We start from the raw sequence: 22,360 nt of genomic DNA, 5'->3' as shown, positions 1-22,360 counted from the left end.
ATTCTGGCCCTGAAATATTCAACCAAGCAAAAACATAAAGAGATTTGTGAGAAAAGTAGTGATAGTGACAACACTGCGAGCGATGTGGCAACGCTGTGTTGTTCTACTTATGTAGACAGCTGTGTTCATCCCTTCCTGGTTCTCAGTCCGTGTTTCTGCTCCATACATCCGCCACATGATTTTTTAGATCGCCATCAGTCAAGTCGTGTTTTTGTTGCGAATTACAACAATTTAACAGCGGAATTTAGAGCAACACCATCCAATCAAGTTTCGTGTTAAACTTAGGAATCCACGAGTGTGACCTTCGGAAAGTTGAAAATGCCTACGCAAAACATTCCTTTCAAGAGCACAAGTTTTTGCTGGCAAAAATCATTTCTGGAAGGCCGAGAACACATTGAAGATGAACTTCGCTCAGGGAGACCTTAACTTAAAAAACCGATGAGAACGTCGAACTTTTGCACGCTCTTGAGCGATTGTTCCTCTGGGACAAACTGTCACTGAAATGTTTTACAAAGATTCCTTGAAAGGCTCAGGTAAAGGGTGAATCTAGTGAGACTGGAAATTGCAGACAAGTGGATACTGCACGAGAACAACGCCCCTTGTCACACAGTCACTTCCATCACGGAATTTTTGACCTCAAAAGGCATTCCTGTTCCTCTACAGACCCCCTAATCACCTGATCTGAATCCTTCTGGCATTTTTCCCCGAAATTGAAAAATATCTTCAAAGGACGTCACTCTGGGAGTCTGGAGAACAGTCAAAAGAATGTCATCGATACGTTGAAGGGCCTGCCAGCTGATGCCATTCAGTGCTGCCACCAATACTTGGAACGACGACACCACCGGCATATAGCAGTCTACGGCATTTAATTTAAAGGGGACGGTATTCTTGTCTGAAAAGAGTAAAAACTTTGGTATGTACAAAGGCAGTCGTTAAATTTCTCATGCACCTCGTAACAATGTAAAATGTTTGGCATTCTAACATCACATAACAGGTAAAAAACATAAAATGCCAAAAAAAATATTAAAACTTTATCAGCAATGAAGCCTCTAACTATACACTATGAATTGCTTGAGGTGGCAACCTCTGCCACTGAGTGTAACAGGAACACCAAATGTAGCGGGAAGAGGTAGAAGGCACCATATTAAAACTCGTTCAAGCTTTCCAAGTGATTTATTGTTTCCAACTACAGTGCCCTCATTCCTCTCAATCTGCGTCACTGAGTCCTGCAATGCTGAGGACACCACTTAGCTGCATGCAAAATGGCTTGGCATGGATTGACTGCCTCAGTGACCTGTGCACACCCTACTGTGAGTCTGCCTTGTATGGCAGCGGAGTTGCGGTGTCATCAGAATGCCAGCAGTTGACTCAGTGGTCTGCGACCCTGCCGACTCCGCCGGACTCCACTTCGGCCTCTGAGGGTCGAACCAGCAATCCGCCATGGACTGGAATGCCGGCGCCCATCTGCTGCTGTGTTCAGCTGGTGGTGTGGTATGCCCCACTGTCCAGGAGAGCTGCCACACTTGAATCTCGTTAAAAACCTAGCTGTAACTTGTGCTCAGAATATTGCACAAAACTAACTTTCCCTATCCTAAACGGTGGTGCCGCTACATGCTGTTACCACCAACACCCGACAACTAAAACAGCAGCTACCAACAATACTACCAAGCTACCCATGCTTATGTCAGTATAGTTACACAATCACACTCTGAGACAAGAAATAGGCGCACAATGAAATAACTACACCAAATGGACGAAAATCGGTAGGTGAAATATACATGTAACATGTGCAGACAATCAAATGAAAAAATGCATGATTTATTAAAGAGTAAGAGCTTCAGAACTGCAAGTCAATAACGCGTTAATCCACCTCTGGTCCGCATGCAAGCAGTTATTTGGCTTGACACTGGCTGATTTATTGAGTTATTGGATGTCCTCCTGAGGGATATAGTGCCAAATTCTTTTCAATTGACATGTTAGGCCGTGAAAATTTTTAGATGGTTGGAGATCGCCGCCCATAGTGCTCCAAACCTTCTCAGTTGCTGAGAGGTCTAGAGACTTTTCTGGCCAAGGCTGGGTTAGACAAGCACGAAGGCAAGGAGTAGAAACTCTCGCCGTGTGCAGGTGGATATCATCTTCCTGAAATGTAAGCTCAGGAGGCCTTGCCACAAAGGGCCACAAAATGCGGCGTAGTTTGTCGTCGATGTACCGCTCTTTCGTCAGGGTGTCGCTGATGACAACCTAAAAGGTCCTGCTATGGAAAAGACCATCACTACTAGTAGTCGGGCCCTGTGGCAGGGGACAGTCAGTTTGGTATCCCACCGCTGTCCCGGGGTGTCTCCAGGCATGTCTTTGCTGATCATCAGGGCTCTGTTCGATCCAGGAATCGTCACTGTAGACACATAGAATGCAGTTGCTAAGATGCCTGCCCGCACACGACTAGTCTCAACTGCTTGCCTCAACTGCATCTTGACCAGCAAAGTCACCGGATATCTGCCCAATTGAGACTGTTCGGAGCAATAAGGGCAGTATCCTCCAACCTGCTCGGGGTTTTGACGAGCTATCACTCCATTTGGACGGAATTCAGCATGATGTCCCTCAGCCGGACATCCAACAACTCTATCAGTTAATGCCAAGCCGGATAACTGCTCACATAAGGGCCAGAGGTTGACCAATGCGTTATTGACCTATTCATTTAATGAAGCTAGCTCTCTCTCTCGAAAAACACAATTTTTCTTAAATTGTTATCATTTGTCTCTCTGTAATGTACTCCACATCTTTAGATTTTTTTCGTCTCAGTCGGATTGTTCTTTCGTGATGCATCGTTCTTTTCTGCAATAATTCAGTATATAATCAATTCATGAAAACCACTGAATACACAAGTGCCCACACTTCTAGTGAAAGACTAACAACTTCCGATTATGAAACTTCCTGGCAGATTAAAACTGCGTGCCGTACCGAGACTTGAACTCTGGACCTTTGCCTTTCGCAGGCAAGTGCTCTACCATCTGAGCTACCCAAGCACGACTCACGCCCCGTCCTCACAGCCCTCACAGCTTCACTTCTGCCAGTACCTCATCTCCTACCAACCAAACTTTACAGAAGCTCTCCTGCGATGGGCAAAGGTCCCGAGTTCGAGTCTCGGTCCGACACACAGTTTTAATCTGCCAGGAAGTTTCATATCGGCGCACACTCCGCTGCAGAGTGGAAATCTCATTCTGAACTTCCGATTAATTTATTTAATCACGTCCATTGCGTGTATTGACAAATTTATGCCTGCTTTCTGTCACAATACACAATTAGCGTGTTTCGTGTGAAGTACCTACAAACAAGTTGTTACACAACACTCAGACTTCAGTTCAGGAAGGCATTTAGAAACGCCTGCACTAAATGCACATTCTCACATTACACGATGTACGCCGAAGCCGTTCCTTCGTCTCCACTGCAACGATTTGCGTCCGACCCAAGACAACACAATTCTGTGAGTAGACTAATGCGAATAGCGGACAGTTTGAAAGGTGCCTCGGTCCCCACTGTGGTGATAAGCTCATTCGCCTTTGCTTGTAACACATCGTCCTTTGAGTCATGTGACAACGTATGTCTCATTTCAGCATGTAACTACAAGACAGCATTTTAATTAATGCAAAAATAACCACCAAGCAATTTACTACAAGAAATTTGCAATAAATGTCTATTCAAAACTAACTGCACCTTACTACGTTGGCCTGAGAGCGAATTGTAACATTTCGTTGTTCAGTCCTCCAAATTCTTGAATTGAAAAGATTTTTCCAGTATTTGATACATTACCTTTTTACCGTTTCATGTCGCCTGCAGTGTGAAGGTGAATCCTAATACCCTCGCCAAAAGCTGGGCCATTTTACAGCACTGCGTAGTGAAACGTTTTGAACCTTATGTTCACCAGTAGCCTAATGTCAAAAATAACAGCTACTGTTAAAGAAAAAACAAGAAAACTGAAGCGTGTTGAAAATACGCTATGACTGTGTAACGTCCCCTTAGAAAAATTAATGAATTACTGTGGTGATAAACCTCTTACATTATTTGATTTTCAAACAGCTGAGCAAAACTGAACGTACACAGACATTACTCTCTTTACTTATACTGATCAACACTAAACTGACACACAATATTTTTTAGCGCAACGCAATTTGACTTTCAAAAATCCCTACAAAAGAATGGCCCTGACTAACAATAACCAATACCTTTCATGAATCACAAAAATCTTGGTTACTCGAACTACTGCAATACAGCGAGCGCCACTACTGCCAGCTAAATAAAAGATTCAAACTATTGAAGGCACTAACTACTGATAGGCATAGTTAGTAAATGAAAGATTTTGATAGAGAACAAACAATGTATTTACCTTAATAGTGTTCAAAGGTCATAATATATAGCAGGTCATGACATCCAGTCTTACAAATGTACTGTTTCTGATGGACACACGTCCAGATCATCCGCTCTCAAAAATTCGCCATCTCACTTCCCCACATCCACCACTGCTGGCGGCTCACCTCCAACTGCGCAACGCTACGCGCTTTTAACAGCCAACAGCACAACACTACAATGGCAGACAACAATGCAAACCAGCCACAGACTGCACACAGCACAGCCAGCGATTTTCATACAGAGCGCTACGTGGCGTTACCAATATAAAAACCTACACAGACTACTTACAACTGAAAGTCCCTAATATAAAACATCTAAACATATCCACGTAACTGTGAAAGGTAATATTGGTTCCATACCTGAAATTATTCGTGTAGCTAAACGCTGCACAACTTACCATTTTCTTTTACGTACACCGGAATCTACAGACGTTAGAGTTACGACTAACGAGTACTGAACGTTTGCACAGATAACATATTTAATTTTCTGTCTGTGTCCTTACAAGCAACAACACACTTCTATTTACCAGAGTCTTATCACCACAACGGTGTCCAGCCGAAGGTTCAAAATATCCCGCGTCTGCAACACCTTCTGGGGCTCAAGTTAACTGCCCTACACAGCCCAACGATAAATTGAACGTTTGTAGGCATTTCGGCCAACCACAACTCCACCCAACAGCTTGTGCCATGATGTAGCACTGTTGTGCCAACTTCCCGACTGATGCTAGTCCAACGAGTTCAGATTTCATAAAGTGGCCATACTTGAAACAAACTGTCCGCCATTTTATCTGTAGTATAGGACGACGTCTGCTTTCTCTCCCTCCTCCTCCTCCCCCTGCCTCCCCCCTCCCCCCTTGAAACTGACGTTGGGTAACTGTAGATACCTCATGGTAGCTTTTATTTTTTCTCGAAAAACAGTAAAAAGCAGTGATATCTTTGTACAATGGCAGCAACAAGGAACGTTTTAGTCTAAATATGGATAAAGTTTTCGAATTAGATAAAACTTCAGTACGATTCAAAACATTTACGTCCACCCACGGTAACTTCTTGTAAACTAATGCAAAATAAACCGGTAGCACCTGAGGACTGTGTAGTAAACTCCGAAATGTGCTGTGGTTAACTAACAGAAACGGTATTTTTTTTTTTTGTATGAAAATATATAAAAGCGTAGACTACAGTCTTACTAAATGCTCCTGACGACTTATTAAGAGTATTATTGACCAAACTGCCGAAAGTTTGCTTTCAGGATTTCAGGACTCTGGTTGACCGATTTCATCTCTCCGTTTAATATTTGCTGCCCATCTCTACGTTAGCTCCTGTCGCTTAGATTCATGCAACTGGACATGAAACACGCTTCAGACGCGTTAATTCATATTTCGCTAGACATACTGCAAAGAAAAATTAAACGACTCACCAACTAAAGCAGTTCACTTTCCACACAGACGATTGATTGGCTCCTCTCATTGTTCTCATCACTGTCAAAATGGCCGCCAAATTAACGCTGGTTGCCGCAAGGAGCACTGTAACTCGTGTGGGTTTTTTTCCCTTTCTCATTTCATCCCCCTCGCCCCCATGTAGCGGCCGGGGTTGGGGGGAGGTGGTCTGGCAGCGGTACAAATAACCCGCTCTTCAGCCAATAGTACTTAACACTAACTTTGATGCTAAAAACAAAAACGAGACTTAAGTACTATGTGTAACTCGTGTGTTAGTGCATTCTGTGAAGTTTTAACTCATTGCGTTAGTCAGTTGCCTGTGTCTTGGGAAAAAAGAAAATACTGAACATACTGGTCTCTCGGTTGGTGCGTGTGTAGAACCCTACATTTTAAAAGGTGTTAGCTCTGACTAGACAAGACAGCAACCGTTCCACCAGGTTGTCCACTTGGCAGCTACGCCCGTGCTGGTACCGTCCCGCACTCCGACTCCTCGAGGCCTTCAAATTTGCTCTGCCCGGAGCTGTCTCGTTCGTGTCACTCATAGAACACCAAAACATAAGAAGTGGTAGGCCCGTGTCATGATACGAAAGCACATAACGACAGTAGCGCTCTTAGTAGCCTGGCAGTGAATCTCAAATGCGGGAAATTATGGTGCGAAAAACCGTATTCTCACTGTGCGATGGTGACATTTTTGATTTGTACACTATGAATGGGCCAGGCAGCCTGTTGATAAAATGTGAACGTTAAAACGTTACCTTACAAAATAATATATTGGAGAAATCTCAATCAAAGACTATAGATTAACTAAACGTAGCTGGAGTTCCTTGTCACGTTAAATTTGGTAAATGACATTATGGTTGCCTTTTAACTGTACAATTATTTATTTGTAAAAACTGTCAGTTTCGACCGTGTGGCCGTTATCAAGTGGAAATAATTGTGCTTTACCAATGTCAAAACCTTAAAATTAGCTGACTAGAAACAATATGGTTTCATTGAACTGTGTTCAAGATTACGAGCTTATTGCATGTTTTGCGCTCTTGAAACTGCGTTATAAATATGTTACTCGTATCGTTCTTAACTTTTGCTTGCATCCGTAATATTGGCTGGGATTAATGATTTCATGTTTGGTTTTGCTCCATATGAAACTGGTTTCGTTGCACAATATTTTGTAGACTCGTGTCTATTTGTTACTGTTTATGAATCTGCGTGTGTACTACTCGACTTGAATGCACTTTAATTACATCGTTCGTACTGTACATTATTTTTGTTTGCATCTCTTTTTCGTACTTCCCCACATTTAATGGAAATTGGAGAGAATGCTGCCAGTACATTGGTTTCTGCTAATATGTATTTGTTCGTCGTAGACGTACCTCTTAATGGTGTGTGAACACACTTACATACCTACTGTTGCATTTTTACCATTTGCAAGGAGAAGTGCACGTCACTAAGACTACAAAGCATACTCACCAACGTGTGTGTATGTGGCCGAAAGAACAGACACCATTTTTAATCCCGCAGTCATATATGTTATCATCCAAAGTAAATAGAGACATCAGCAGCTACTGGCATTGAAATACACAAGTGGAGAAAGTTGAATAATTGTGCCTGACGGGACCCTAAACCGGATTTTGCTGTTTCTCGCAAACGTTCACCATCACGGCACAAAATTTAATCTTTGTCCATTGCTGTATTGCAGTGTCGAATAGCAGCTAATATCATTATTTTCTTTGGGTCATAAATAAACGTAAATTGACAGAAAATGAAGCGACGAAGCTGGCTTCAGTTTCATATGAAACATTACAAATATACGAGGGCATGGTGAAAAGTGATGTCTCAGCATTTTAAATTTTAAAGCTCTTAAAGCTTGTTAAATAAAACAAACGTTGTATTGTATTCTATTCCATTGAAGAGGGGACCTAGAAACGTCAGAGAGGCTTCGTCCGCGCCGTAGCCCTCAGTGGTTCACAACCCCACAACAGGCTACAGCACGGCTCGTTCGGCCCCCAGTGGACAACACCCCCCCCCCCCCCCCCCGGGGAACCAACTATCGCTCTGAAATAAATATGTGCTGAAAATGACAAACATCATTTCTTGTAAGTTACTAAACGATTTTAAGTTAGTTTCTGAACTCTATCTCCTGTAGTACTGGAAAAAAAGTTAATACATGTTTCATATAAATGATATTCGCAGTACCATGTTGTTTTTGCCGGTGGCAAGCTGTGAACTTCAATCAGCGTTACCAATCTAATGAAAGGGAAGTAACGTCGGTATCGAGGAGATAAACCTCCATACCACGCGAGTTACATTTTCACCTAAAATTAGAAAAAAATGGTATGAATCGTCTCTGTGATCGTATCGCAAGAGCAAGGTACATAACGCAGTGCAACATATACTGCCGAGGGGCTGTTCAACCTAGCATACCTTTCGCGTATTGTTGATGTTTACAGCGAGAAATGTAACAGAATGTCTGGTAACGAACTCGCAATATTTTCCCGAACTACGCGAAATAACTGACTGCCTGGTTGGTTATTTAACTTATTTTTTACTAAATAAGAAAAGGGCAGAAATGTCAATGGCATAAAACCAGTTTCTTTAGGTATTTTTAAAGGTGTAGATGCATTATACAAATTCTTAGGTAAATTCTTTTACAAAGTTATAGAAATATTAGAACAAAACTTGATCATATAGGGTGGTCAGAAACATTCTGAAAAGGTTCTAAGCGTGTTGCGAGGTAGGTTCTGCTGAAAAATAAGTATCAAGAAAAAAAATTCAAGAAGTTGCGCTGTTTCCGAGTTAATTAGCATTGAAGTTAACCAGTCCGGCCGTTACTCGCGCAAATTCAAGCAGCCCTCAGAGATGATGTCGCCAGACGTGTACTTCATTATCGTTTTCAAAAAATTTGAAAGGACAGCGATAAAAAAATTAAATGTGGGATATTAGTAGGGATCGAACCCGAGCCAAGAGCTGAATAGTCTCGTGACTAACTTCACCGCTGATTACCTCGGAAACGGTACAACGTAACGAATTTTGTGTTCTTAACGATTATTTCTCAGAAAAGCCTGCCTTAAGCACCCTTACAAGCTTTTCAGACTGTATGTGACTACCCTGTAAACCACATTCCTTGTTTCCCCAAATAATGCAGATATTAATAAATACGTCGTATGAATCAACTCTTGAACAAGCAAAATAAAGTTGCCCGGGGGAAACATGTCATTCTCATTGTCGCTCAACAACATTTAATAAACGGCCCCTGCCATGTACTAATTGCGATCGAGAACACTAATCACACTGGAAGTTCGCTTCTATAAGCGTGCTTGGCCTGTCTCAGTCCATTAGAATTGTTTTCCATATAGATAGTCACATATGTATCAAGTTTCGTCGAAATTCGCTCCACACACGCACGCACGCACACGTTTCTGGCCTTTTCAGTCTGCGAATTTTCACGTACCTCTTGTGTGTCAAACACTCAAATGCCTTATGGGCATGTTGCGTCGTATTCATATCTGCACCGTACCTCCTACTGGTGTAAGAAATTAAATTTAAAAAAAAGTTCAAATGTGTGTGAAATCTTATGGGACTTAACTGCTAAGGTCATCAGTCCCTAAACTTACACACTACTTAACTAAAATTATCCTAAGTTCAAACACACTCATGCCCAAATTGAATAAAAGATTATGATTTCTTATAGCGGAGCTGCGTTCTGGAGCATCACTAAAAGTGCTATCCGTCGATAGTGGCTAACTGGCGATCTTCGGTTTTGTGGTGTGGGTAGGGAAGCGTTACGACAAAAGAACGTCTCCGTATCAAAAACATCAGGAGGAAAAGGCAAACGTAGCTACGTCTACCACAGGGAATTGCCTTTTTGTGCGCTGGGAATGTGCGGCCGGTATCTATAGGGACATTTTTTAGGCTGTCAGATTCCGGGACCCGGGGAGAAGTCCAATAACAGCCCGTCCTGAATCCCGAGTCGAGATGAATTTACGACTCGGTTCGCAGCGCCGCGCGTGCACGCACGTGTGTGTGTGTGTGTGTGTGTGTGTGTGTGTGTGTGTGTGTGATGTGCAGAACCAGTGCTCGGAGTGGACGCGTTTTTATAACGCCGTCAATGCGCTTCCCAATAAACGAAAAGAGCTTTCTCGATGAATGTGCCAGTTTCTCCCTGACGCGTCTCTCTGGCAGCGGAAATAGCTCTCATTTATTACAAACTTTGTTCTGTCACACACGGTACTTTTTCTTCTCAGAATGTACGCTCTGCAGATTATTTATTTACTTTTTCATTCGTTTAGGTATTGACGGTGTAGAAGAGGGAGCAACTATTCCGTCGCAGCGCGCAAAACATGTGTCCAGAGCGTTGGTCACTGGAAGTGCATACCGCAGATGCGCCTACTTCCACTGTACGAAGGTGTTTATAAATTGCCACACAAGTCCTCTTGCTCTCTCCTTGCGAGACTGAAGACTGATTGCGTTCACTATATGGGAGTTTTTTTCTGAGAGGTTAAAAACAATTCTTTCCAACGGGTGAAACAAAAGTAACTCTACGAAATGTATCGAATTAGTCCCAAAGTCAAGTTATTAACTAGTAGCACGTCCTTGAAAACTAAAAAACGTAACACTTCAGAAAGTAGTCATGTTTGGAGGAAGAGTTCAGAATGGACACTGTAGGACAACCTGTAGAACAGTGCAGGAATATTTATACTCTTACCATAATAGCACAGTATGGATTGCCCGATGCAGTCCCGTGATATGTTTTGGAGGCATTCCTGGATTGCAAGCCCCAATTTTATCACGCAGTCTTTCCGAGAAACTCGCAAATACTCCCTAATAGTCTCGTGTCCTACCATATACATATTTTCTTCCAAGCTGTTAGTGGGGTTACGTTCTGAATACAAATTTGTTAGTGGCAGATAATTCTAATTTACTTTGTCATCCGTTTTCTGTGGCAGGAAATATCATTTATTTTTATTAGTTGGATCTAGTACTTACACCGAGATGTAAAGCAAAAGATAATTAACTAACGTTTTCAGAAGACTCTAGTAGTTAGACGAGAAACATTTAGCATATGGCTCGACTACTGTTCAGATATTAGGATGACGTCTGTATCCTGCAGTGGTATCAGAGCTGTAACTATTTAGACGAAGCAATACGGTTTCCCATTCATACGTGGTCATTCAGAATGAGCTGCTTGAATGACTAAGAAGAACGCAGTGATCGTTTTTCAGAGGGATTGTGGGAAATGGATGTCTGCAACCATACAGTTATTTCGTCAAGTGAAGATACTTCCAAAAGCTTGATGTGGAAAGCTTACGTGCGTTTTCCATACGGGCAGATCACTAAAAGTCCTTGTGAGAGGTTCTCTTTAATTCTAGGTAATATAAGGGGTACCATACTTCTGCCAGTCTTTCTTCATTTCTCTCTGGATAACGATAACACCCTCTCCACATGCGACTGCTGTACTTATCTTATTACAGCTGTTAGCTCGTTAACGTAGCTGTGATGGTCGACGGCTTAGATTGTCTTCCTTGTGTTCTCGTAAGTCAGGTGCTTAATATGTCTGTAATCGCGTAATACTTACACCGATGTACCTCAGGTTATAAGAAGACTGCGCAACTTACCAGCGAATATCATCTCGTTTGCTAATCCTAGATTCATAATTTGGAGGTTGACCATTTCCTCGCCTTGCCCAACCTTAAATCGTGCTTGATTAATGGTGGTTATGACATATACACTGGTCAGCCAGAACATTATGACCACCGACCTACTATCGATAAAAACCTGTCCAGGTGACAGCATCGTCATATGGCGAGGAATGACTGGTAGTCACACACCGACGGTGCATGTATCAGTGAGCGTGCTGTCCATGTGTAGAACGGGCAAGGCGCGCGATCGAGCAAAGTTTGACCGAGAGCAGATCGTGATAGCCCGGAGACGCAGCTCGAGCATTTCAGAAACTGCACGACATGTCGGGCGTTCGAGGAATTCCGTTGCGAAACCAAGGTAAAACCATGTCGAGACTTCGTGAGGTCGTGTGGCCACGCCTGATTACGGATGTCGGACGTCGTAGGTTAGCAGACTGGCAAAACAGAACAGGAGGAGAAATGTGAAGGAACTAATATAGGACTTTAATACTGGGTAGAATACAAGTGTATCTGAACACACAGTGATCCGAACACTACTAACGATGGGCCTTCGCAGCCGGCGAACAATGCATGTGCCAATGTCTGTATCTACGACTGAAATAGGCACGTGACCTCCGGCAGTGGACGTCGGCGCAGTGGGAGAGCGTTGCATGAATCCCGATACATCCTCCATCACGCCGATGGGAGGGCGCGAATCCAGGGTAACATTTCCTTGACTCCTGAAGTGCGGGACGGAGAGAAGCTGGCGGCGGTTCCATTACGCTGTGGGGAATATTCATTTGCTAATCCATGGATCCAGGGAAGCTTGTGCAAGGCACCATGACGGCCAGGGAGTATTGTACACTCGTTGCAGACTACGTATAGCCCTTCATAACGATCATGTTTCCTGATGACAGTGGTATTAATAATACGACCTATTGCAAGACCAGGAGTGTAATGGAGTGGTTTGAGGAACACAGTCGAAAGTTGCAGTTGATGTGCTGGCCCCCATCTTACCAGATCTGAACCCGATCTAACACGTCTGGGATGTGATTGAACATAGCGTCAGAGCTCATCTGAATCCTCCCCGGAATTTACGGGAATTAGGTGATTAGTGTGTGCAGATTTGGTGCCAGCTTATTCCAGAGACCTACCAAAGCCTCATTGCTTCCATACCCATCGCTGCTCTTATCGGTACAAGCGGTCGACATACCGGCTGCTAGGTAGGTGGCCATAACGTTCTGGTTGATCAATGTATAATTGACATTGGATCTGCCTTTGGCTGGCGTAATATCGGTAAGTGCCACCATGACAGGTCTGTTGACATTCTCCCTTCACTGATGGTGTAGGTAGCAAGGCGCCAAAGCAAACAAGTTAGTGGCCAACGACACCGGACAAAAGTGTGAGGTGAGTCGGTCAAGACAGCAGCATTATCAGTAGATTACGATGCAGAAAGCGGCTCGAATGGTGTCAGATCCTAGAGGTATCGTAAGAGGGCGCTCGCAGTGGGTCAGTTGATAACCGTGCCTTTATCGGGTAACGCCATTAATGAGCCGAGCGCGGCAGTCTGACAGTCACTGTCGAGCAATGTGCGAAGCTCTGTACGTCACACGCCACTCAGTCTTGGATCCTACTCGGCTTCGTCTCAATGTCTTGCTTTTGACTTGGTCTTAGTATACACTGCGTTAGGTTAACGACATCGTGAGCTTTTTACTTGTTCCAGATATGCGTTTTACTGCCTATCGCGAAACATATCGTCGTCGTAACCCCCTGGGCCGGTCGCTGACTCGCTGGTATTCACGCAGCTGTGAAATACACTGTTTACGATCCCACTGCTGCCTCCAGCAGGCTGTCTGCTTGCAGGCACGCAGCAGCCGTTTCTAAACAACTCCCGTGGAATGCCACATAATATTTATTTCAGATTACTAGGTCATTTCACTGACGGAAGTGGTTGTTAAAATTCGTCTACGTTTCAAAATTAGTTGTCAAATTTACAATTGGTACGGCACCATCTACACATCTCTTCGTCATTGAAATACAATAGATGAAATTTATCTACCACCAGAAGCGTTTTAAACGACAATCTCTGACGAGCGTCACCACACAAGCCTGCGTTAGTGACCTCCGCTACAGAGGTTATTATCATTGTTGTGTACATCAGTGCTCGATGTGTGACCTTAAGCTATCCCGGGGATCGTCTGTTTGCGTTGCTGTCGGTTGTCCTGCAGTCATCTTCAAGCGATTGCTGTAGAATGAGCGTTTTGCTGCATCGTATCTCCTTCATACTCCCTTCGCACCCCACGCCTTTCACTCACCATCAGGCCGCACGCCTTGACGTTTAGAGTGATGGGAGAAGCGATCGCTGACTGCTGGACCAGAAGTTTTCGCTCTCAGTGTATCTGCCGCTCAGGTTGGGAGCGGAACTCTTTCGGCGAACGTTGGGACTTCAATTGACAGAGCGTTGTCTCTATTGGTCAGACCGTCTAACACTTGTATTTCAACAGCCTTCTTTAGCCCATTAACTGCCGATTTTTTTTTGTTTCGATCTACTTTTATCGCTGGGTTGCCTGATTGATACCCAGAATGGGAAAAAGAATGTAAAGTAAAAAAACAGGAAATAACCTTGAAATCAACATTGCACTTTAACCGATCCCCAAATGGGGATCACGGCGCATGGCACACCTTGTACATTTTTTCTATTTTTTTTTTTTTACCAAACAAAGAATTTCATATGGAGTCCCATATTGCACACGGAGCAGTAGTTCATTGCATTTCTGTTGAAAGTTCAACATTTTCTTTGTTTCACAAACGTCTTGGACTCAATCACGTGCGCAGTTCCAGAAGTTCTTAGTTCAACTGCTACACGTGGAATGGATGCTTTCAGCTATCATGGATGTCATCCCCTTTTTGCGTCAGAAACGGCGAATGACTAAGCAAGATATGCCCTTGGCACCATCGTTTTGAATTGGAACAGTGGAATATTTTCATTCGTGTGGCAGTAGATATGGGAACAGCTCATGGTCCACTGTTTGAATCCGAATCTCACTGGTTTCCCGTACAGGAGTAGCTTCAGATAATGATATCCCCAATACTGAACTATGCGCTCTTCAATGATCAGGCTATCAGAAATACATGAAGCATCATAAAATTCTTATTCAGCATGTCGATCATGGGATGCATTTTGAAAACTTTATCCCTTTCGTCAGCTGGCATTGTATTCAGATGTGAAGTGAAGGTGGAACTTCATTTCCACATAACTTCCGCAGCTCATACAGTGTCCCACGCACCTTATATCAGTGTCCTCATCTTAATTCTAATACAACTGTTCGTTTGGGAGAGAAAGGTTCCGATATATTGCTTTCCACTGGATACCAAAGGACTTACTTAAGGGTTCGTTGGATAACTCAGTCACGATTATTCTTCTGTGTAGAATATCTGGGACTTTCACCGGCAGTAAAGTTCAGTACTAATTCATCAAAAAATTCTTCCAAGCAATGAATTCCGGACTTAGGTTTCAGTGGTGCTGCCAAATTGCAGTTGATCGGTTCATTTTCTGCTACATCGCGGTAGATTTTACTGAAAGTTGTATCTTTTATTGCCCAGTTAGATTTGATATTAAATTTCATTTGCTTATTGTGATTGCATTTTCCTTGTCGTCCCTGAACTTCCATGTTACCTAAAACATTATCTGGAAGAGTATTTTTCAACAAACTTTTGTCGATACCATCACAGTCAAACATCTCACCTGCGCCCACCTGGAGGGAGCTCGCCTGTATCAGTGGTCTCATTCACTTCACCCTCACAATCAGAAGAAAGCATGAAATTAGGGTCATTTATAATGTCTTACATTCCCCTTACAGAAAGTGCTTTCAGCGACACACTGTGCCTGGGGAGAAAAGAAAAACAAAATGTTGCTTTTAAGCAGACCTGCCATGCGTCCCAAATGGGTATCGAAATAAAGAGAGCCCTTTCGACAAAATAAAATAAGTCTTGGACGTAAATAACCGATGAACATCTTCTAAAGCAATTAGACAACATATCAGTACACAGGTCCTGGAAGATATTTTATAATAGAATAACTTACGCTATTTTGAAAATGGTCAACTCTTGCACATCTGAAAAACGTTTCTTCTTCCCACAGAGAATACTGCAGAGTTCACGCGCTTAAAAACAGCTGACTAGCAATCACTGCGGGGTTCACGCGCTTAACAACAGCTGACTAGCAATCAAAGTATAAGCCTGACAAAGATCTAGGCGACTATGCGAAATAGTAAAAATTGCTGCCAAAATAATTACAAATACTAAATTCCGGTTAGAAAGACCTACCAAAAGGGCTTAGAAAGCTATAAAATAGCCAGTTTAATGCTGTCACAGAGTAAGTATGCATGCGCCAAAGATGAGCTACAAACAGCTGTGAAGCGTGAAGCCTTCAGTCGAATGCGGCATATTTGGTGTCTGTAGACAAATCTTGTGTAAAAGCTGTTATTTTGTTTCCCTGGAAAGATAAGTGTAATAATAGAGCACCGAATCGTCGTGAAGTTTCGCATGAAACTTGGAAAAACTGCTGCTGAACCTATCTTTTACTAAAAGAAGCGCGTGGCGTAGACTGTTTATCATGTACGCGAATTTTTGAGTGGTGCAAGCCTTTCAAAGATGGCTGAGAAGACTTTCAACGTGATAGATGCCCAGGACGTCCTTAAACTTCAAAACCGGATGAAAATATGGGGAAAGTACGTAAACTCATTCCATCTGACGATCGGTTACAGAAATTGTAGGAATTAACAAAGTATGCGTAAGGCAAATTTTACATAACCAATATAACGTTAGAAAAGTGTGTGCGATACTGGTGCTGAACATTTCCACGATCGAACAAAAGTAACCTCTGGAAAAAGTTTGTAATGATACTTTGGATAACATTGAAAATGACCATAATTTCTTGGAAAGAGTGATAACACGTGGCGAATCTTGTTTTTTTTCTCTTATGATCCAACAACATATTGACAGTCGATGCATTATAGGGTCTGAACTTCACAGACGGAGCAAATAAAGATTCAAAGCGATGATGATTGTTCTTTTCAATATTCATGGTATTGTGTGTCTTGTCTGGGTTGAGCTATTAATCAACATAACTTCCTTGAGGTTCTTGCTTAGAAGAATAAACGACGCGAATTATGGAAGAACAAGCCATGGATTCCTCGTAAAGACAACGCACCAGTCCATCCCACGTTGTCTGTTAAAAGGTTTCTGGCGAAGTACAGCATCCCATTGTTAAACCACACACTTTATTCGCCTGGCCTAGCACCATGTGACTTTTATCTATTACCTAAGGTCAAATCTGCATTAAAAGTAAATAGATCTCAATCCGTTGAAGCACAGAGAGAAAAAGCGGCGTGCATCATAAAGGAAAGGAACTCGTAGAAGAAAACTACCAACACTGTTTCTATCAATGGAAAATTCACATGGAGCGTTGTAGGGATTGAGGAGGGGAGTGTATTAAGAGTGACTGTAACTAAGTAAGTATGTTTTTGAAATAAAATGTTTCACAGCAAGGATCCCATTATTGGCAAATAAGTGACCACATTCGGATAAAATTCCAATTCGGTTTTACAAAGAGCACTCTACAGCATTGGCCCCTTACCCAGTTTACATTTATCGCGAATCTCACATCCAGCGCAGAATCCCAAGCGACTTGGAAAAAAGCGCAGGTTCAAATGGTTCAAATGGCTCTGAGCACTATGGGACTTAACATCTATGGTCATCAGTCCCCTAGAACTTAGAACTACTTAAACCTAACTAACCTAAGGACATCACACAACACCCAGTCATCACGAGGCAGAGAAAATCCCTGACCCGCCGGGAATCGAACCCGGGCGTGGGAAGCGAGAACGCTACCGTACGACCACGAGCTGCGGACTAAAGCGCAGGTGATTCCTGTATATAAGAAAGGCGAAAAAACGGACTCGCAGAATTGCAGTTCGAATATAGCAAAACATTTTTAAGGCTGAGAAGGTTACGCCTACGAATCAGCGTGGTTTTAGAAAGTATCGCTCGTGCGAAACTGAGCTTTCCCTTCTCTCACATGATATACTGCGAACTATGGATGAAAGGCAACAAGCAGATAGCTTATTTCTAGATTTCCAGAAAAGCATTTGATACGGTTCCCCACTGTAGTTCGTTGACGAAGGTACGAGCATATGGAATAGGTTCACATGTGTGTGAGTGGCTAGAAGACTTTTTAAGCTGTAGAACCCAATGTGTTGTCCTGAACGGCGAGTGTTCATGAGAGACAATGGTATCGTCAGTGTCCCAGGGAAATGTGATAGGACTGCTGTTGTTCTCTGCATACTACAATGAGTTGGCGGACAGAATGGGCAGCAATCTGCGGTTGTTAGCTGTTGAATATGTGGTGTACGAAAAGGTGTCGAAGTTGATTGACTGTAGAAGGATATAAAGTGACTTAGACAATATTTATATTGGTGTGGTGCATGGCAGCTACCTCTACGTGCAGAGAAATGGGTGTCAATGCGGATGAGAAGGAAAAACAAACCCGTAATATTCGGATACAGAGCTAGTAGTGTCGTGCTTGACATAGAAAAGTGGTTTAAATATCTGCAAAGCGATATGAAATGGAATGAGTATTGCAGTAGTGCAGGCGAATGGTCGACCTCGGTTTATTGGAGTAATTTTGGGAAGTGTGGTTCATCTGTGAAGGGGACCACATATAGGACGCTACTGCGACCTACCCTTGAGTTTTGATCGAGTGCCTGGGATCTGTACCGGGTCGGATTAAAGGAAGACATCGAAGCAATTTAGAGGCAGTTCCTAAATTTGTTGCTGCTAAGTTCGAACAACATGCAGTTATTGCGGAGATGCTTCGGGAATCCTCGGAGGGAAGGCGACGCTCTTCTCGAGGAACATTGCTGAGAAAATTTCGAGAAGCGGTATTTGGAGCTGACTGCAGAACGATTCTGTTGCCGCCGACATACATTGCGCGTAATATGTAGAAGTAGATGTAGATTTTGCAGCCACACCTCGGAAACCGTGACGCTAGAACCCGATTGCGCTGGTTGACCTGCGTGGTGGTGTTTATGTGGTTGCAGATGGGACACGGAGAGGGCGCGCGCCCGCTGTGGCTGTTCCTGGTGTGGCCGCTGCTGCTGGCCGCCCCGGCGCTCTGCTGGAGGGACTGGCGCGACAGCGACAGCGACAATGACGTCATGCCGGCCACGGGCGAGCCCGAGGACTACAACGTCTCCTCAGCGTACGCTGGTGAGTCTTCACACAGCGTCTGCAACTGTTACTGTGTTAGCGCAAAATAACGTGGCTCCGGCGCAGAAACGCTTTACTGCCGGGAGCACTGGACGAGTCTACCCTGTTGTCCCAAAAGGGGCGGTCGGCGAAATTGATAGTCGTCTGCCGACCTGTGCTCTTGCTGCATTCCCGTAGGTATCTATTCACTACAAAGTATGACACCGCAGCCTCAGTGCACCACAGGTGTAAGGAGAACTCTTCATAACCAGGTACATGTAATTACTTGGAGGACCTTTAAATTTGGTGGAGGAGACAAATGAAGCAAAAATCCTATTAGAAAGCGTGCTTGAGATGAAGGCAGGAACCGCTATCTGGTTGTCGCACAATAAAAAGACTAAAGGACAAGAAGCGAAGTGTACTTAATATTACCGTCCACAGATAGCAATTTGAATCGTAAATTTTACAGGAGGACCTGTAATTTGAAGGACTGCTTAATGGTTCGGATCCAATGGGATTGCAATGAATTACAACGTAGCACTTATTACTGACTATTAAACCACCCAAAGAAAAGATACTTATTCACCCTTTAGCATACGAGGCGCATGGACCCTGACCTAAGACAGCCGCCCGACCGAAAGGACTTTCACAACTGGTCTCCATCTCGCCTTGGCGAGTGTCCCGTTAGCCGTCCTTGGAGGGGTGGTTCCTGGCCACTGCCCCTGAGGTACAAATAACTCGAGAGAGAGCACACTCTGCAGCGACTGGGTCGAGTGTAGGGACCGAACTTTTACTAATACTTACCAAAGTTTCATTGCTTCAACAAATATGCGGATGTAAGAAAAAATAACTGTATTTACTTAATATCTATGAGCAGTTTGACAGGGGACTGACAGAATTTCCACATTCTTTGTTTTACATTGTCAGTTTCACAGTAAGCGTCATTTTCCGTCAAGTTACATTTTTACTGCGAATTTTACTCTTTTTTTTTATGGGAGTTCCTTCTGGTGGCACATCGTCCAATTAGTTTAGCTTTGGTTGATCCATTGTTTATGCGACTATTTCTATTTCGGTACTGCAGTGACAAACTATAAGTCAACGGCCTTGCCGCAGTAGTAACACAGGTTCCCGTCAGATCACCGAAGTTAAGCGCTGTAGGGCTGGGCTAGCACTTGGATGGGTGACCATCCGGTCTGCCGAGCGCTGTTGGAAAGCGGGGTGCACTCACCCCTTGTGAGGCAAACTGAAGAGCTACTTGATTTAAAAGTAGCGGCTCCGGTCTCGGAAACGCGTGAGGCCGGGGGAGCGGTGTACTGACCACAGGCCCCTCCATATCCGCATCCAGTGACGCCTGTGGGTGAGGATGACACGGCGGCCGGTCAGTACCGTTGAGCCTTAATGGGCTGTTCGGGAGGAGTTTAGTTTAGTTTTTAGTGAGAAAATGGACATACAACGTAGATATTTGTCATTCTTTCACTGACATCACCTGTTCATACGATAGCTTGATCGCAAAATAAATCTTTTTAAAAACGCTGATAAAAATTCTTTTAGCACCGTCCTGAGACAGTCTCCCCTCCTTCCAATCTGACTATGTAAGCGTACACCAGATGTGGACCGAATCCAAAAAAATACTATAGACGCCAATTGAGAGACACGTTGTTGTTGTTGTGGTCTTCAGTCCTGAGACTGGTTTGATGCAGCTCTCCATGCTACTCTATCCTGTGCAAGCTTCTTCATCTCCCAGTATCTACTGCAACCTACATCCTTCTGAATCTGCTTAGTGTATTCATCTCTTGGTCTCCCCCTACGATTTTTACCCTCCACGCTGCCCTCCAATACTAAATTGGTGATCCCTTGATGCCTCAGAACATGTCCTACCAACCGATCCCTTCTTCTGGTCAAGTTGTGCCACAAACTCCTCTTCTCCCCAATCCTATTCAATACTTCCTCATTAGTTATGTGATCTACCCATCTAATCTTCAGCATTCTTCTGTAGCACCACATTTCTAAAGCTTCTATTCTCTTCTTGTCCAAACTATTTACCGTCCATGTTTCACTCCCATACATGGCTACACTCCATACAAATACTTTCAGAAATGACTTCCTGACACTTAAATCTATACTCGATGTTAATAAATTTCTCTTCTTCAGAAACGCTTTCCTTGCCATTGCCAGTCTACATTTTATATCCTCTCTACTTCGACCATCATCAGTTATTTTGCTCCCCAAATAGCAAAAATCCTTTACTACCTTAAGTGTCTCATTTCCTAATCTAATTCCCTCAGTATCACCCGACTTAATTCGACTACATTCCATTATCCTCGTTTTGCTTTTGTTGATGGTCATCTTATATCCTCCTTTCAAGACACTGTCCATTCCGTTCAACTGCTCTTCCAGGTCCTTTGCTGTCTCTGACAGAATTACAATGTTATCGGCAAACCTCAAGGTTACCAAATAAATTAATAAGAGACGGTACTCAAACACCTCATTGTGCACAAAACACGTAGGAACACTGTTCCAGAAACAAGGAAAAAAGCATTCCAAATTTAAGAGAACACAACATTTCAAAGATTACCGAGGTTTGAGTGGAGCTTCAAACTTACCGGTAAGTTCAATGCGAGATGATTTTAATAGTTTCCACAACGAAACACTCTGGAAATGCGGCAGGAAAGTCCACCAGAGGTAAGACCGAATCGAAACAGTTATTGCGCAATAGCAATAGTAACGTTGCTGAGCACATGACACTTAAGCGGGGTTACTAAACAGTTTTCCGAAATTTCTTTACCATAAAAGATTACGCACATATTCCAGAATTCGAATCAATAACTGGCGCCAAGATGAGCAATTTGGAAGTAGATATCCTCAATTTAGGAAAGCAGCTTAAATCACTTAATAAAGGCAAATCCTCTGGTCCAGGTTGTATACCAGTTAGATACTTTACCATAATAGACAAAAGCACGCTCGACGAGGGATCCGTACCTAAAGACTGGAAACTAGCACCGATCACATCAATACTCAAGAAAGGAAGTAGGTGTAATTAGATGAATTGCAGAACCATGTCACTGATGTCGATTTCCGGTAGGACTTTGGAACATATACTGTGTTCCAATATTATGAATTACCTCCAGGAAAACTCTCTCTTGGCACAGTCGCCAATTATTCAGGAAATATCGTTTTTGTGAAAATCAGCTACCTCTTAATTACTACGAACTAACGAATGCTATAGACAGCGGATCTCAAATTAATTCTGTGTTTCTAGATTTTCAAAAGGCTTTTGATACCGTTCCTCACAAGCGCCTTCTAATCATATTGATTGCTTCGGGATTATCTTCTCAGTTGTGCGACTGGATTCGTGATTTCCTGCCAGAAAGGTTGCAGCTCATAGTAACTGACGGAAAGTCATAGAGCAGAACAGAAGTAATATCTGGCGTTTGCCAAGAAAGCGTTGCAGGATCTCTACTGCTTCTGATCCATATAAACGATTTAGGAGACAGTCTGAGCAGCCCTCTTAGATTGTTTGCAGATGGTGTTGTCATTTACCGTGCAGTAAAGTTACCAGAGTATCATAGTTGTAAAATGATTTAGACAGTGTACCCGTATAGCGCGAACACCGTCAATTGACCCTAAGTGATCAAAAGTATGGGATCATACAAATGAGTAC

General features: G+C 43.2%; 1 protein-coding gene and 1 pseudogene across 1 annotated transcript in view; both read left to right on the top strand.

The window, feature by feature from the left end:
- LOC126175366 (uncharacterized) overlaps nt 1-22,360 on the top strand; it is a 557,388-nt gene that overhangs the window by 200,551 nt on the left and 334,477 nt on the right. The window contains exon 2 of the mRNA XM_049922132.1: nt 18,552-18,720. Coding sequence (XP_049778089.1) covers nt 18,552-18,720 — 169 coding nt within the window. The remainder of the gene's footprint in view (nt 1-18,551; nt 18,721-22,360) is intronic.
- LOC126177865 (5S ribosomal RNA) lies at nt 19,794-19,911 on the top strand (annotated as a pseudogene).

The sequence above is a fragment of the Schistocerca cancellata genome, chromosome 3 (assembly GCF_023864275.1).
Source record: "Schistocerca cancellata isolate TAMUIC-IGC-003103 chromosome 3, iqSchCanc2.1, whole genome shotgun sequence".
Taxonomy (NCBI): domain Eukaryota; kingdom Metazoa; phylum Arthropoda; class Insecta; order Orthoptera; family Acrididae; genus Schistocerca; species Schistocerca cancellata.
Note: the sequence above shows the minus strand (reverse complement) of the source record. Positions and strands in the feature narration are given on the sequence as shown.